Below are 14,670 nucleotides of genomic sequence, written 5' to 3' on the forward strand. Positions count from 1 at the left end.
ACAACGTTAGACACAGAGATTTACCCCCACCAAATTCCTTCAATCCCACGCAAACACACATATACATGTGACTTTATATACACACATGACTTGAAACACACACATGACTTGACACACACACAGAGAGCTATAGGCATCCACCTCAAGCCGCAGGGTGTGTTTAAGACCCACCCAGTTCACACCAAGGTGTCTTGTTGAGACAGCTGCTGTGATTGGACCAGACGGCCTGTCATAAAAACATGAAACAGAACTAGTGCAAGGGTGAGACGGTTATCATCGACTGTCATGCCACTCTCCCCATTGCCGCCTCAAAGTGGAGGTTTAGTGAGCGTTTCCTACCTGCTCTCCCAAATACACACACGCACGAACACGCACACACACACAAACCACTAAACACAGTGGAGGTTCAGTGAGCGTTTCATACCTGCTCGCCCAAACACACACACACACACACACACACACACACCCACAGACACACACACACACACACACACACACACACACACACAGACACACAGACACACAAACACACAGACACAAACACACACTATATCACAAAAGGAACAAAGGAGCAAACACAAATAGAAAGTGGTACACAAATACTGCTGTGATGGCACAGATCCAGAATCAGATATTATATAATAAGTTGAGATGTGATAATATAGGGTTACGGAGTCCATTGCTGAAAACTAATTGTTGAGTACAATGGTTTATGACGGACACGTTTGTGCAGGCAGAGCAGACATGGGATAAGCAGACATTGGATAAGCCATTACCTCACTCCAGATCCCCAATCATACAGCCTGTTTACACCCCCCCTCCTGGCTTCCCAAGGCAGGGGAACAATGCAATAGGGACAGGCTCGTCCAGTATTCAGGTTCTTTGTCCCCAGTCAGAAGGTTGTAAGTTCAAACCCCATTGTCGGCAGCCGACCCATGAGTAAGATGCCTAACCCCTACCTGTTCCTTATTGACATTTATCTAATTACACTGTGTGTATCTTCGGGGAAGGCTTCTGTTCAACAACGGTAAAGGGATGCATCCTTAATCCTTATTAAGTATACTACTACTACTTATTCTATAAATAAGCAGGTGAGCAAACTCACCCAAAATAAAACACTTATTTTTTCTAGCGCTAAAACTGCTATTTTATACTACTTATTCCATTTACTACAATAAATCAAATCCACTATAAATGTATTATTAATAGTATGACGTAAGTAGTAGTAAGGATTGTAGTTGTAGCATGAAATATATGGACTCATATACTCGTTTGCCAGCTAAAATAGTAACACAGGGCTATGATTCGGTTAGTGGGTTCTACAGTGGGTTCCAGGACTTGACTTCCGATGAACCAGATGCCATTAAGTTGTCCACAGGCAGGAAGATGATCTGATTTACTGCTGTTATATTCGACGATGAACAGAGAGAGGCAAAGTTAAGATAAAATGGACTGAAGACTTACGACACCATCCACTTAACTAAATCTCAGGACTTGACACGTCTAAACCATATTTGTATGAAAATACAAACTGTATCTCCAATGTTTCCAGACAAGCAGTTGAAAACATAAATAGTTTGACAAGAAGCCAGAGGGCTACAATATCTTGGCCAAGCAGTCTACCATAATGTCTGAGATTAAACTGTGCAGGTTGTTAGATCAAAAACTATCCAAAGATACAGTACAGAGTCTGGGTTGTGCTGCTTGGAGATGTTAGGTAGCTGTGATCCAAACAGGTCCCAACAGCTCCAAAACAATGTCTGCATATTCCACAGTAGATCAAAGCCAGGCCCCATTCCTGAGTTCCCCAGCATTACCTTAATGGGTCTATGAAACTGGTATTACAAACATCTCCTCCGGCCCACAGTCCCCTCATAGGAAACCCTCTATATTTACTTTGGTCTAACAAACTGTGGACGATCGGGAAGTTGGGCAAAATAATATTCATAGAGATGACCACCACTGTGAACCATTTTTTAACAGCTCATGCTTTTCCACACCAGCTCTTCCTGTCTGTCTGTCTGTCTGTCTGTCTGTCTGTCTGTCTGTGGCTACCCCCCCCCCCCCCCCCCCCCCCCCCCTTTTGACAGCGTTCCAAATGTTCCACGGCTCAGGAGCCAGGAACCAGGACAGCAGAGCCTACCTCTGATGATGTTGCACCTCTTCCGCGACTTGGACTGGACCTTGGTGAACCTTCCCTTAAAGTCCCCGGGCTCGAACGTGTCCAGGGACAGGGTGGCGATGTGCTCCAGCACCACGCTGTCCTGGCCGAAGCTCTGGCCCCCCGGGGGGTCCAGGTCCGCATCATCCGCCTGCTGGTCCGAGGAGCTGCTGTGGGTACTCTTCACGTCCTCCTGGGACATGGTGTGGGCAGACGGAGGTCAACTCGCTCCTGCCAATACGGTTCTAACACGAAACCTCCAGGCTGCACCGAGACTTCACTACATGCTGAGGTTTTCCAGAGAATAATACTAACAGCACACACTGGGCAAAAGGAAAAAAACACTGTTCAAAAAAACTTGAACAAAGGTGGGGCTGACAGGTAGGTGGTCCAACGTGGATCAATGTGGAACGACATCAGGTGATAAACTCCTCCGTGTTGTCATCTCAGCGAGGAGGAGGATGACGTTGTCTGTGTCAGCAGGGAACAGGGAACCTGCAGTCCTCCCTTTCTTGAATATTGAGCCACTTCCTTTTTCTCCTGAGCTTTATTCAACGCAGGCTTTGAGTAAGCCTGGCTCGTTCACTCCGCCTCGGTCTTCCCCATCTTCGCGTGTCTCTCTGTGGCTCTTCTCAGGGCAGGTCTCTCTTTCCTCCCCCCCCAGATCCTCCAGGGTAGAGGGAGCGTATCTCACAACAGTCCCCAGCTTTGTGGTCGTTACCCTGGGGTGACGCTCCCCTGAGAGTTCACAGTTTTACTTGCTGCTTTGTTCCCCCTCTCTCTGTCTCTCTCTCTCTCTCTCTAACTCTCTTTCCCTCCGACAGTCCGACCTGTCGGGCACTTCTGTTGACAAACCGCAGTTCTAGGAGTGGCTTGTTCGTCCTCCCTCGGACCCGATTTCTCCTGGCTCTGCCCTCACCTGTTCTGACTTCTCCCTCTCCCTGTTGAGAGAGGCTGTGAGCTGCTGCAACCGCAACCGCAATCTCTCTCTCTCTCTCTCTCTCTCTCTCTCTCTCTCTCTCTCTCTCTCTCTCTCTCTCTCTCTCTCTCTCTCTCTCTCTCTCTCTCTCTCTCTCTCTCTCTCTCTCTCTCTCTCTCTCTCTCTCTCTCTCTCTCTCTCTCAGGTGTGGAGAGCGAGGGAGGTGTCAGTTACACCCACGTTACTCGATTGGGTGGTTTGGGAAGTTTTGTCTTGAACTCCTCACTCCTCACTCCCCTCATCAGCCCCCCCCCCCCCCCCCCCCCCCCCCCCACCGACGGAAAGACTGCTCTGCAATGAGGTTACCCCCGGCCTCCCCCCGCCCACCGCTCCACCCTCTGTCCTCCTACTCCGTCCTTCCCAGCGCTCGGCCACACCCCTCCGCACCACTAGTCTCCAGGTCAGGGCCTGCCCACCTCGTCCGTTTGGCGGGGTAAGGAGGGCGCACAGAATGGCACACAGCTGTCAAGCACTTACAAATCACAGACACATGCTAGGAACTGTGCGCACCGGTGTGTGTGTGTGTGTGTGTGTGTGTGTGTGTGTGTGTGTGTGTGTGTGTGTGTGTGAGAGAGTCCCCTGTCGTCACTTGTCGGAGCTGTTCAGCCAGTTACAGTAACCTCATTGTGTCGGAGGTGTAGGATTACTTCAGGGCGGGGTCGGGGTGGGGACGTCAGGGGGAGGGCATTACCCAAGACAAAACACAAACAGGAAGAGACCGACGAAATGGAGGAGAGGGACGGACAGAGAAAGGGATAGAGAGACAGAGACGGGAGGGGAGAGAGAAAGAGAGAGAGAGAGAGAGAGAGACAGAGGGAGAAAAAGAGAGATAAACAGAGACAAAGAAAGGGAGTCATGGAGAAAAAGAGAGACAGAGAAAGAAGTTGAGACAGAGAGAAAGAGAGACGGAGAGAGACAGAGAGAGACCGAGAAAGAGAGATACAGAGAGAGACGGAGACAGAGAGACAGAGAGAGAAAGAGTCATGGAGAAAGAGAGACAGGGACAGAGAGAGAAAGAAAGAGAGAGAGACAGAGAGAGAAGGACAGAGAAAGAGAGACGGAGACACCGAAAGAACGAGAGAGAGAGTAAGAGAGACAGAGTAAGAAAGAAAGACAGACAGAGAGAGAGACACAGAGAGAGAGACACAGAGAGAGAGAGAGAGAGAGAGAGAGAGAGAGAGAGAGAGAGAGAGAGAGAGAGAGAGAGAGAGAGAGAGAGAGAGAGAGAGAGAGAGAGAGAGAGAGAGAGAGAGAGAGAGAGAGAGAGAGAGAGAGAGAGTAGTTGGGGGGGGCAGTTACAGACAGGGTTAACTCAGGTCACAGGGGGAATCGGGTCAACCGGCCTCCCAGAATGAACAGCCACATCTCGGTAACGCTGCGCTTTCGACTCGCAGGCCCCACCTGGTCAAACAGGATACAACCAGTCAGGCGTTGGCATGCAGAACTGGATTGTCCGTCGCACATAATTGCTCCGTTGAAGGAAGTGCAGAGCAGCCCGGCGAGAGCCTGTGGCCGGCTACATGAACATAAACAGGCGTTTAGCGGGAGGTCAACCCCGTGGTGACTGGTGTGAGATTTGAATTGGGTTTTACTGTAGAGGGGAAGGGATGTGGTTCATGTAAAACCGGTGTCGCTCAGGAGGAGATTTGGAAGGTAAATCGCGGTGTCTTTGAAGAGCTCCTCCTGCGTTCGAAAAGCCCAATCAAAAGGACGATGTGTCTGTTTACTGCTAATTCGCTCGGGGCTCTAATGAATGACATTAGAAACAACAAGTACTATTTAAACACTCCCCAAGGGCAGTGGTCCGAATTGACAAGCAAATAATGAGTGCTATTGACTTACTGACACTGTATTGCTTTAACCAAACTAGGTCCCTTGCTTCCGCTTGCCATCAGATTCGTGTGAGCAAGCAGCCATTGGCCAATCCAGCTTCCCGTTCCGCCCTTCGATCCAATCCGACCAATCACAGCACCAGCACCGCCCGATTGGCCAGCCCAAATCGGAAGCACCTTGCTCCAGGCGAGACGGAAAATCAAGGCTATTGACTGATTATTCTGTAACAGTATCCAATCCCTAAATTATATATTTAGGCTCAGCTCGTAGAAAGAATATGGTTAAGGGAAAAGGTTGATTGAATGATTGAATGAATTGTGATGAACTCGGGCTACAAATACACGTTTTTTTTTCATGTTCTTATTGTTTTCGCTCAGGGAGCTGTGAACTGGCATTCCCTGCTCATGGGAAACAAGAGAAGGGAAATTGCTTTGCAGCGCATTAGGATAACACCACATTTCCTGGTCCACCCTCAGCCCGGCAGCAGGGTCATCAACCACGCTAAAGGGCACGTTTTAGAGACCCTCCGAGCTGCGAGAGACACTCTCTCCCACCACCACCACTCCTCTCTACTGCCGCCCCTGTGCTGACCAAAAAATTTGAACATATTACACCAATTCTTAAATCGTTACATTGGCTTCCTGTAGGTCAGAGAATTGATTTTAAAATCCTTCTAGAACACTAAGATCTTCTGAGACCAATCTGTTAATTATCCCCAGAGTAAACACGAAACATGGGAAAGCAGGATTTAGTTACTATGCAACAAATAGCTCGAATAAACTCCCTGAGGATTTAAGACTTGCCCCAACTCTGAGCACCTTCAAAACAAGATTGAAGACTTTTATGTTTGCTTTAGCTTTCTGCTAAATCTTAAATACTTTACCTTTATTTTACTAAAATGCCTTTTTAACTTTCCCTTTATTTTCTATTTTTACCAGAAAAATACATGACATTTGCTGAGTAATGAAGTTGTGTCATTAAGAGCTTGACGAAGTGAAAACCTGTATTAGTGATTAAGCGCTTAATCACTAAATATATGCCATATGAAACTCTTTTGAATTTGTTTGTTGTTTGTTGTTTGCCTTTGGTTCTGGGCTAGAGTCCTAGAATAATCACTGAATATTTGTTTGTTGTTTGTTGTTTGCCTTTGGTTCTGGGCTAGAGTCCTAGAATATTGTAATAGATTGTCCTTAAGGTCGGGTTGTGGTCCCGACTTGGGTTCCAGAGAGTCTGTTGATCTGATCTTAAATAACTTTCAATTTAATTTTCTCACTTTCTTAAATACATTGCACTTTCAATTTTACTTACTAAAAAGCCTTTTTAACTTTCTATTTTACTCATTTCTTTGCATATGTTTTCTTTTACTTATAGATTATTTTATTTTATTGTATAACAATGTTTATATGTGAAGCACTTTGAGTCTGCCTTGTGTATGAAAAGTGCTATATAAATAAAGTTGCCTTGCCTTGCCTTGCCTAACCTCCACCTCCATCTGCTGGCAGTGGTCCTCCAGGGGGCAGAACCTGACTGTTTTAAGACACCGTCACCATGACACCTGGGCACTCCAGAGTAACACCTTGATGTTCCTGACGCGCTGACGGAAATAGGCTCGGTGGCCTCATTGCTAGCGGAACTGGACCCACTGGTGGCTGTGCCAGCGCAGGAGAGTCGGATCTCTATGATGATGGCTATAAAGGAGATCATGCATAGCTGCCCCTTATACCAGAGGTGTGAATTGGAAGAAATGTGACGATTCGATAGTATTGCGATATTTGGGCCACGATTCAAGATTATTGCGATTCTTAACATATTGCGAAAGAGCAAGTATTGCGATTCGATTTTGAACAGAATCTATTTTTCTCCCACCACTACCGCGTACTGCTCCCGGTGTTGAGGAGCAGGTGAAGCCCCTGTTTCAGTTAAACTTCGAACACTATGAGAGTTAAAGGGTGTGTTCCCGGCGGAGACCTCCAGGCAGGAGCGGGGGGGGGGGCGGTTGTGTTACTTTGTGATAGGGCTGGGCGATATGGACAAAATCTTATATCACGATATGAGTAATTTTATATCACGATATGGATATATATCACGATATGGATATATATCACGATATGGTATTTTTGAAGTAAATTAAAATAATAAATGGCTTAAAATAACCATACTTCACATTTGATCAGTTTTTTCTTTTATTTTGAACTTGAATTTCCATGCTTACAAAGGAGTAAGTAGCGAACAATCTGTCATTAACTGCAGTGTCATATAGTGCAAACATCTTGTAAACATTTAACTGTTTTATCAATACAAATAACATTTTTTTTTAAAGTTGTGCTTCACACCTGCCTGGCTGTCAGTCAGTGCAGTGTAATATAAAATAAAAATCACAGCATCACACAAATATTTTAAATACTAATTATACACTTATAAAATAAAGTTATGTGCTGTGCAAATAGCTGGTGGTAAATAATAGAACTGTTTCTTCATTACAAATTAGATTTTTTTTCAAGTTAACAGGTGAGTCTCACACCTGCCTTGCTTCAGTCAGTGCAGTGCAATATAAAAAAAAAAAAAAAATTTTTTTTTTTTTTTCTCTCTCGGTATAAACGATATGGCCAAATCTCTCCCGGTAGACACTTTCATATCGTCCACGGTATGATATCGTCATATCGCCCAGCCCTACTTTGTGATACTTTTTTTAGTACCGTTGTCGTCGTTGAGCGTTATGATGAGGGAGGGTGTATTTGAAGTGAGCAACACACAGTGGCCTTATGCTATAATTGTTTGCCAAACATGACAGCCGCTGACCAGGCAGAGCGCCGCGCATCCACACACACCTCGCCCCCGGTGTCCCTTCAAAAATAACACAGAGACACCTCTCAAATAGTCTCAGAAGACATGGTCTTATTTTAGGACGAGTGACAAAAATGGCACGGATTACTCTGACTGTTGGACTTCATGATACAAGGCAAATTAGCAATGTTTAAAAACAAACAAAAAGGTTTTGAGTAAGAAAACTAATCCAAGAGTGACAAACTGACAAACAACATGCCATCACCATCTTGACTCAAACAAACACAGAGAAATCAACTGCCAAAATCCTGACTGAGGAATGCATTACAGGTGAAGAAGACTTCACACGGTACATGGTTATCTACACAGGTGGTGCTAGTCGTCCATCGCTCCTCTTGACAGTTGACAGGCAGGCGGAGGGTTTGAAATGCATGTAGGAGAACAGGGTGCCGAGGGCTGTTGAAGCGGCGTGTCACTCACACACACACACACACACACACACACACACACACACACACACACACACACACACACACACACACACACACACACACACACACACACACACACACACACACACACACACACACACACACACACAGGCAACTACAACAAATGGATCAAGGGGAAAAAAGCCACCACGACTTGCTGTGTGAGTCTGATCAAAACAAACCAGTGTCATTGGTCACTCTCTACAATAAGAGTACATTAAGCTTTAATAAACATTAACTAATGCAGTCATACGCCTTGACCAACAGTTAATTAACAGTGAACAAATGTTAATTAAGTGTTACCCCATCTTTGAAAACTTGTTAGACAGCACCTGTCTTTTCTGTTTTAGCTTAGGGGCATACTGAAAGAATATATCCCATCAGAGACGTTGAGTTTGATTTGTGTTGATGGTTTCCTCATTGTCAGAGCTTCTTTAAACATTGTTCGCTGTTAGTGTGGCATAACACTAGCATGACAATGTCGACAACATTGTGTTGTCAGTCAGTAACAATAATATTATGAGTTTGTTTTAAACATATTTGTTTTCTATGTGAATATAGGTCCTATAAATACTTTAATATATGAATATGTTGACTTACCAATAGGAACAGGAGTAATAATAGTGTTAATATACAAACATAAAGGACACAAACTATTTCTCTTAGCCCTAAAGCAGTCCAAAAAGGCTTGGCACTGTTCATACAAATCATCCATCTTTCTCTGACTTGTTTTCTGTTCAAATCGGTGCAGCAACAGTGCCCCCTTCAGGCAATGCGGGGTATATGCTGTTGTACAGACCTTTCGAAATTGGAGGGCACATGAAAGTCATATTGTTATTATGTAATCTGTGAGGTGTGGATGGTGTGTGGCTGCCCAATTAAATAAGACAATCCTCTTATTTTTTTCATACTCATACTCATTAATACCAACATCTGTATGTGAACAGGCATTCAATAATTTAAATGGTATTCATATTTCTGTTCTGACATTTCTGTTCAAGTTATCCCGTAAACAAAACAGCCGACACCCTACCGCACAAACACCACATAATAAATAATCTGTCAGTTCCTGAAATATCAAAACAACAAAAAGCAGATTAAACTCGAGTGTGAGCTACCTTGTAAAACCTGTCTACAACAAACAAGCTATCAACAAAAATAATAGATAAAAGCAGATTTCTGCAACACATTATACGTACAAACCGACTACATGATGGCCTGATGTCAGACTGCACCAGTGTGCGTCTACCACGGCCCGGTCCCACGTGATGAATAATGTAAACACCACCGCGGGCCAGGGCGAGGATTGGGCCACGTCCCGGCCTCTACCCAGCCATGTGTTAATCATTGTGTGTGTGCGTGCGTGTCTGTGCGTGTGGGTGTTTATTGGTAGACCCAGGTCACTCGGTGCTGAGGCGGGCTGGTCTCTATGGAAACAGTGTGAGTGGGGCAGCAGAGCACGCTGCGGTCTACGAGGTGGGATGGATGCTATTCCCCAACTCCTTCTGGTGTCAGGGTGAATCATGAGATGAGTCAGAGATAACACAACACCACACCACACTGCTGTCCTCGGGTTGGCTGCTGAGTCCGGAAGATGCTTTTAGAATTTTGCATTTTTACCTTGTGAAAATTGACCGTCCCACCAAGCGTTTTAATACATAACCCTGAATTATTTAACTGCCTGACGGACAAATCTATCCCCTCTACTGGTGGCAGGTAATCCTTCTGGACCCAGGTATAATTCATTCATCAAAGGTTACCCTTCACCTCAAATAATGTCCCTTGAAAAACAGCTTTGCTCCATGAGTCAGCGTCTATCGTGCTATCTTTGAATACGATCAATCACAACAGAAAGCGCTAAGCGATGAGTTGAAAAACGCTACGTAATCACAATTCATTAGTATTGCCACATACCTCTAATAAACGTTATAGCTGTGTGTGTGTGTGTGTGTGTGTGTGTGTGTGTGTGTGTGTGTGTGTGTGTGTGTGTGTGTGTGTGTGTGTGTGTGTGTGCGTGCGTCTGTGTGTCTGTATCTGTGTGTCTGTCTGTCTGTGTGTGTTTGTATGAGCATGTGCACGTATGGGAGGGTGAGTGAGTGAGTGAGTGAATGAGTGAGCGAGTGAATGTATACAGGCAAGAACAATGGCGTTATCTGGGTCGCCGTAGTTGAATGACCCTGAACAGCTGGAGGAGCTAACACCAGGCGGGGGTACTGGTGGAAGAGCTCAGACTGAGAGCTGATTGGCCCAGGGGCCGGGATGGGAGGGGCCACGCGGGACATTTATAGGGGTCAAGAAATAGCAGATGACAGGAAAGAGGACCCACTATTATTGTCTCTATAATAAGCAAGGGCTTTTCAGTCTAGCCTATACTTGTTTTGATATATGTTGTGTATATGATATATGTTTTGTATGTTTAGGGATGAATTTAAGATGAATAATACTGTATGCATGTTATGTTGATGTTGTGGTTGAGAGACTATTTTTGCTTTTTATCTTGTTTATCTTGTTTGGGCTTTAAAACGTATGTGGGATGAAACAGCTTTTTGTCAACCCACACATGTACCACATAAAGACAGCGACGTCAGCCAAAGCCAACGCATCAAGCCAGGGTGAGCAAACGTTCACAAACATCCTCTTAGGAACAGAACCACTAAACAACAACAACGCCGGGCCTATGTACGACCCTGTGCAGCCATAGGATGACAAAAGCAATCGAACCAGACCATGGTGGACGAACCGTCCATGCATTACACACACATGGGCAGGTCTAGACCGACAGACAGTGGCCCAGACACATCACTCAACACCCTACAGAGAAGCTAGACCATAAAGAGCAGATGGACCCTATTCGAGTGTCTTGTTGACTCACAGGCACCACGACGTGTATCACAATGAGCTGATACCACGATGAAGCTGCAGTAATTCGCTTTATTCGTGGATGCTGTGTCTAAAATGGGAATGGATAGGTGCTCATATCAACAACCCCCACCCACCCCAGCTCGTGCCTGGTGTGGGTAATTACTACGGCACGAGCCCTAACAACAGAGCGGTATCGCGGACACGCGTTCACGTCGTGTTACATTGTAACGCGAGCGGAGCTCACACAAGTCGGCTCGTGCGTGTCGCCGTGTTGGCCCTTTGTGAACAGCTGGTGGTCGACACTAGCTCGTGCAACAACGAGCTGTAGCTATAGAGCTAACGGTGTGTGTAGCCGAGGAGCTACCGCCAGCCTCCCTTGGCGGCTCGGTCGAGATGGAGGGTCTCCTCGTTTCAGGGACGAGCGCGCGAGACACACACACAAACACAGACCGCTGACGTCATAGACTCGTTAAACAACAGTACCTTGAGGTGTTGCGCCTGTCCGGTCTTCAGAAGACCATGTCCCGAGGCGACGGCTTTGTTTGTGTAGCGGCGGCTCTCTTGTTTTCATCAATCCGTCTCGTCTCCTCCGAGAGTCGTGTCTCTTCGGCTGACAGCTTCCAGAGCTCGGGATGATGGGAGCACACCCTTAGCAACCAATCAGAGGCCGCCCTTCTGGGCGATGAGGCGAGGCGGGTCAGCGATTGGCTCGCCATGCTGTCTGTTTGGTGTGGCGCGCTGCGGCCCCGCCCTGTTGAAACACCTGCCGCGGGAAGATGCTGAGCTGCAGGTGTCGATCAATGGGAAGAGGAATTTATCCAAATATTAGTTATAGCACATTCTGTCGAATCGAAAGTCTGTTTAATGTGTGTTCGTCGCAGATGACACTTCTGTGAGGTGATGGAGTGCTCGCTATTTTGCAACAGCTTTGTGTTTTAAAGGACTTCATTAGAAAATGCTATTCATACTCGTAATGAATGCATTCTAAAATGCGTCTTAAGCGGCGGAAAAGTCAATAGGTTGTATGTTAAATTCATCCCTAAGCTGAGACTATTTATCTAAATGTATCTATTACAAAGTTTGCTTGTTTGTGTGTGTGTGTGTGTGTGTGTGTGTGTGTGTGTGTGTGTGTGTGTGTGTGCGCGCGTGCGTGCGTGCGTGTGTGTGCGTGTGTGTGTGTGTCATTGCACAAGTGTTGTTCCTCTGTTATACAGCTTTAATTATTTTCAGCCACACAATGAAATGAGCATTGGCATTTCTTGCATAGTTGCCAACATATTCCTTAAAATGAAAGACTCAACCTGTATCCAGCTCTACAACCCCTAGATCTTGAAAATGTTATTTATTGAAGGCTTATTATGTGACTCATGAGTTCATTGCAGACTTAATCAACTGTACCGTAAACAAATGCAGAGCAAGAAAGTCAAGCATCACTTTGTTTTGTCCTATTTATTAAACATCATTAAAACCAGTTGCACCACATAGCCATATCTTTTTGAGTTCAGAGTTTTAAGTCAGAATTCTGACTTTAATCTCAGGAAATAATCACATGTGGCCACAATCCTCTTCTATAATTCTTCAAACAAAAAAAAACAAATTTGATCATTTTGCCACTTCGGTCATCGTCTAACCCAACATGTAGGCACACCTTGCAGGACAGTATACTTCAACGCATCGCAAACAACACGGTGGACCCATTTACATATTAGAACGGTACAAACACAAATAAACACAACAACAATAGCCAGGCCTCAAGTGTAAATGTACATATGCACAGCATAATTTTCAATGATGTGCCTTGGTATTTTCTCTGTTGCTGGCAGTCATTACCTCCATTCTCTATCTAAAATCTCTGAGTTCCCTGCTGAATTGTTCTTATTCACTGATGATGTCTTCGGACAGGAAGCTTCGAACCCCAAGGCAAATAAATCATACAAAAACTTCAAAGAGGCATTTGTGAATTCATCGTATCGTTGCTCAGCCGGTATAAAAAGTATAAACACAACATAAAGTACCAACGTTTGAACAGTCCATTAGCCCTCATACAAACGGTTGCAAACAGCGGGAAATGAATTGAATCGACTTTTCTTTCTTTGTTTCGATGCGCAAACATTGTGTATGTGGCATCGAACCGAAGTCGATGGATCCTGGACCCAACTGTCAAAAATTCTCCCCATAAATCGAGTGATTGTCGTTGTGAGCTCTGCTGCAGCGCAGGTCCTCAATGTCACACGTGCAGACAACAAAGTTTGTGCATAATGTACACTAGAAGGACCTTTATAAAACCAGGAGAAGTTATTTTACAGACCAACTACAGAATTCACCACGATGAGTTGGGGAAAAACAAATGCTACCGAAACACAAAGCTGTTCTTTATTTAGTAGTCTCTGATTGTCATCTCTGCCCCCTCATCTTAACAAACCTCTTTTAAAAGAAAAAATAATAATCGTATTATTGGTTCAGTTTGGTCATTCAGGCATAACATTTATGAATCTGTATTTTAATTAATATTACATAATCATATTAAATATGATCCATTTCTTTGTTGGTATTGAATTAAAACTACAAAATAGCTTTCTTAAGATGTTCTGGATGATGTGTTGAGCACTCTAGTAAGTATTTTTTTTCATAATTTGGTTCATAACATCTCCTCTCCACCTCAATGTGCAGTGAGAGCCCTTCTCAGCTCCCATTACGTGGTGACGACACTAGCACGCGGAACAACATATCACCGAATAACAGTTTGTTTGGCTTGGTTACATTCTGCGTCACCGTACCCATAGCTTACGGTTGCTCAGTAGTTTCACAGTCTTAACAGAATCTTTTTTTTGCCACTCACTTCAGAACGGAGTCGCGCTTCCCGCCGCGACGAGACAAACGACGCCGACGTCTACATTCTGCCGTGTGTGTGCGTCTACGACGTGTGTGTTGTTCTTCAGTCAACGGCAATCCACTCCGACCCCCACACCCCCGCACCCCCCCCCCGAACCCCGACCCCACCCGTACACGACCGCTCCGCCTGTCCCAGCCGCCAACCCCACCCCCCAAACCCCCGACCCCCACCCGTACACGACCGCTCCGCCTGTCCCAGCCGCCAACCCCACCCCCCAAACCCCGACCCACACCCGTACGCGACCGGGTTGCCTGTGCCCCGGGCACCCAACCCGCAGTTTCAGGGGTCAGGGGGAGTGAAGGGGGAGGGGGGACCCCATGGTCAGCCGTAGCGGGGGTCGGCGGTGGCCAGCGAGGCCCGGGGGAGGTAGACGGGGGCCTGGTAGCAGAGGGGCCGGGAGTTCTCCATGCAGATGATGGAGGAGGTGAGGCTCTTGCGGTCCTTCTTCAGGGCGGTGCGGCGCTGCCAGCGGCACAGCAGCAGCTCCACCTGCTCGCGGAAGAAGCTGGTGGTCAGCGTGTACAGGATGGGGTTCAGCGCGCTGTTGATGGGCAGGATGAAGATCACCACCCAGCTGGAGATGGTGCCTGCACGGGGCGCCGAAAGGTCAAGGGTCAAGGGGTCGAGGGTCATTTAGAAAACAAACTGCTACAGGCCTGGGTTCTGA

General features: G+C 46.1%; 2 protein-coding genes across 7 annotated transcripts in view; both read right to left on the bottom strand.

Annotated features, from left to right (window-relative positions):
• Nucleotides 1–11,728, bottom strand: part of fryb (furry homolog b (Drosophila)) — a 79,472-nt gene extending 67,744 nt beyond the window's left edge. For 4 of the 6 annotated variants that reach the window (XM_030361382.1, XM_030361381.1, XM_030361385.1 and 1 more), the window contains exon 1: nt 2,144–3,151. In XM_030361382.1, coding sequence (XP_030217242.1) covers nt 2,144–2,363 — 220 coding nt within the window. In that variant the 5' untranslated portion in view covers nt 2,364–3,151. Of the gene's footprint in view, nt 1–2,143; nt 3,152–11,593 lie in introns of those variants that run through there. The other 2 variants (XM_030361386.1, XM_030361384.1) reach the window with 2 other exon arrangements.
• Nucleotides 11,729–14,292: 2,564 nt separating this feature from the next.
• rxfp2a (relaxin family peptide receptor 2a) overlaps nt 14,293–14,670 on the bottom strand; it is a 51,129-nt gene continuing 50,751 nt past the window's right edge. Inside the window, exon 20 of the mRNA XM_030362264.1 lies at nt 14,293–14,590. Within this exon, the coding sequence (XP_030218124.1) occupies nt 14,325–14,590 (266 nt within the window). The 3' untranslated portion in view covers nt 14,293–14,324. The remainder of the gene's footprint in view (nt 14,591–14,670) is intronic.

Source organism: Gadus morhua, chromosome 7, assembly GCF_902167405.1.
Source record: "Gadus morhua chromosome 7, gadMor3.0, whole genome shotgun sequence".
Lineage (NCBI taxonomy): Eukaryota > Metazoa > Chordata > Actinopteri > Gadiformes > Gadidae > Gadus > Gadus morhua.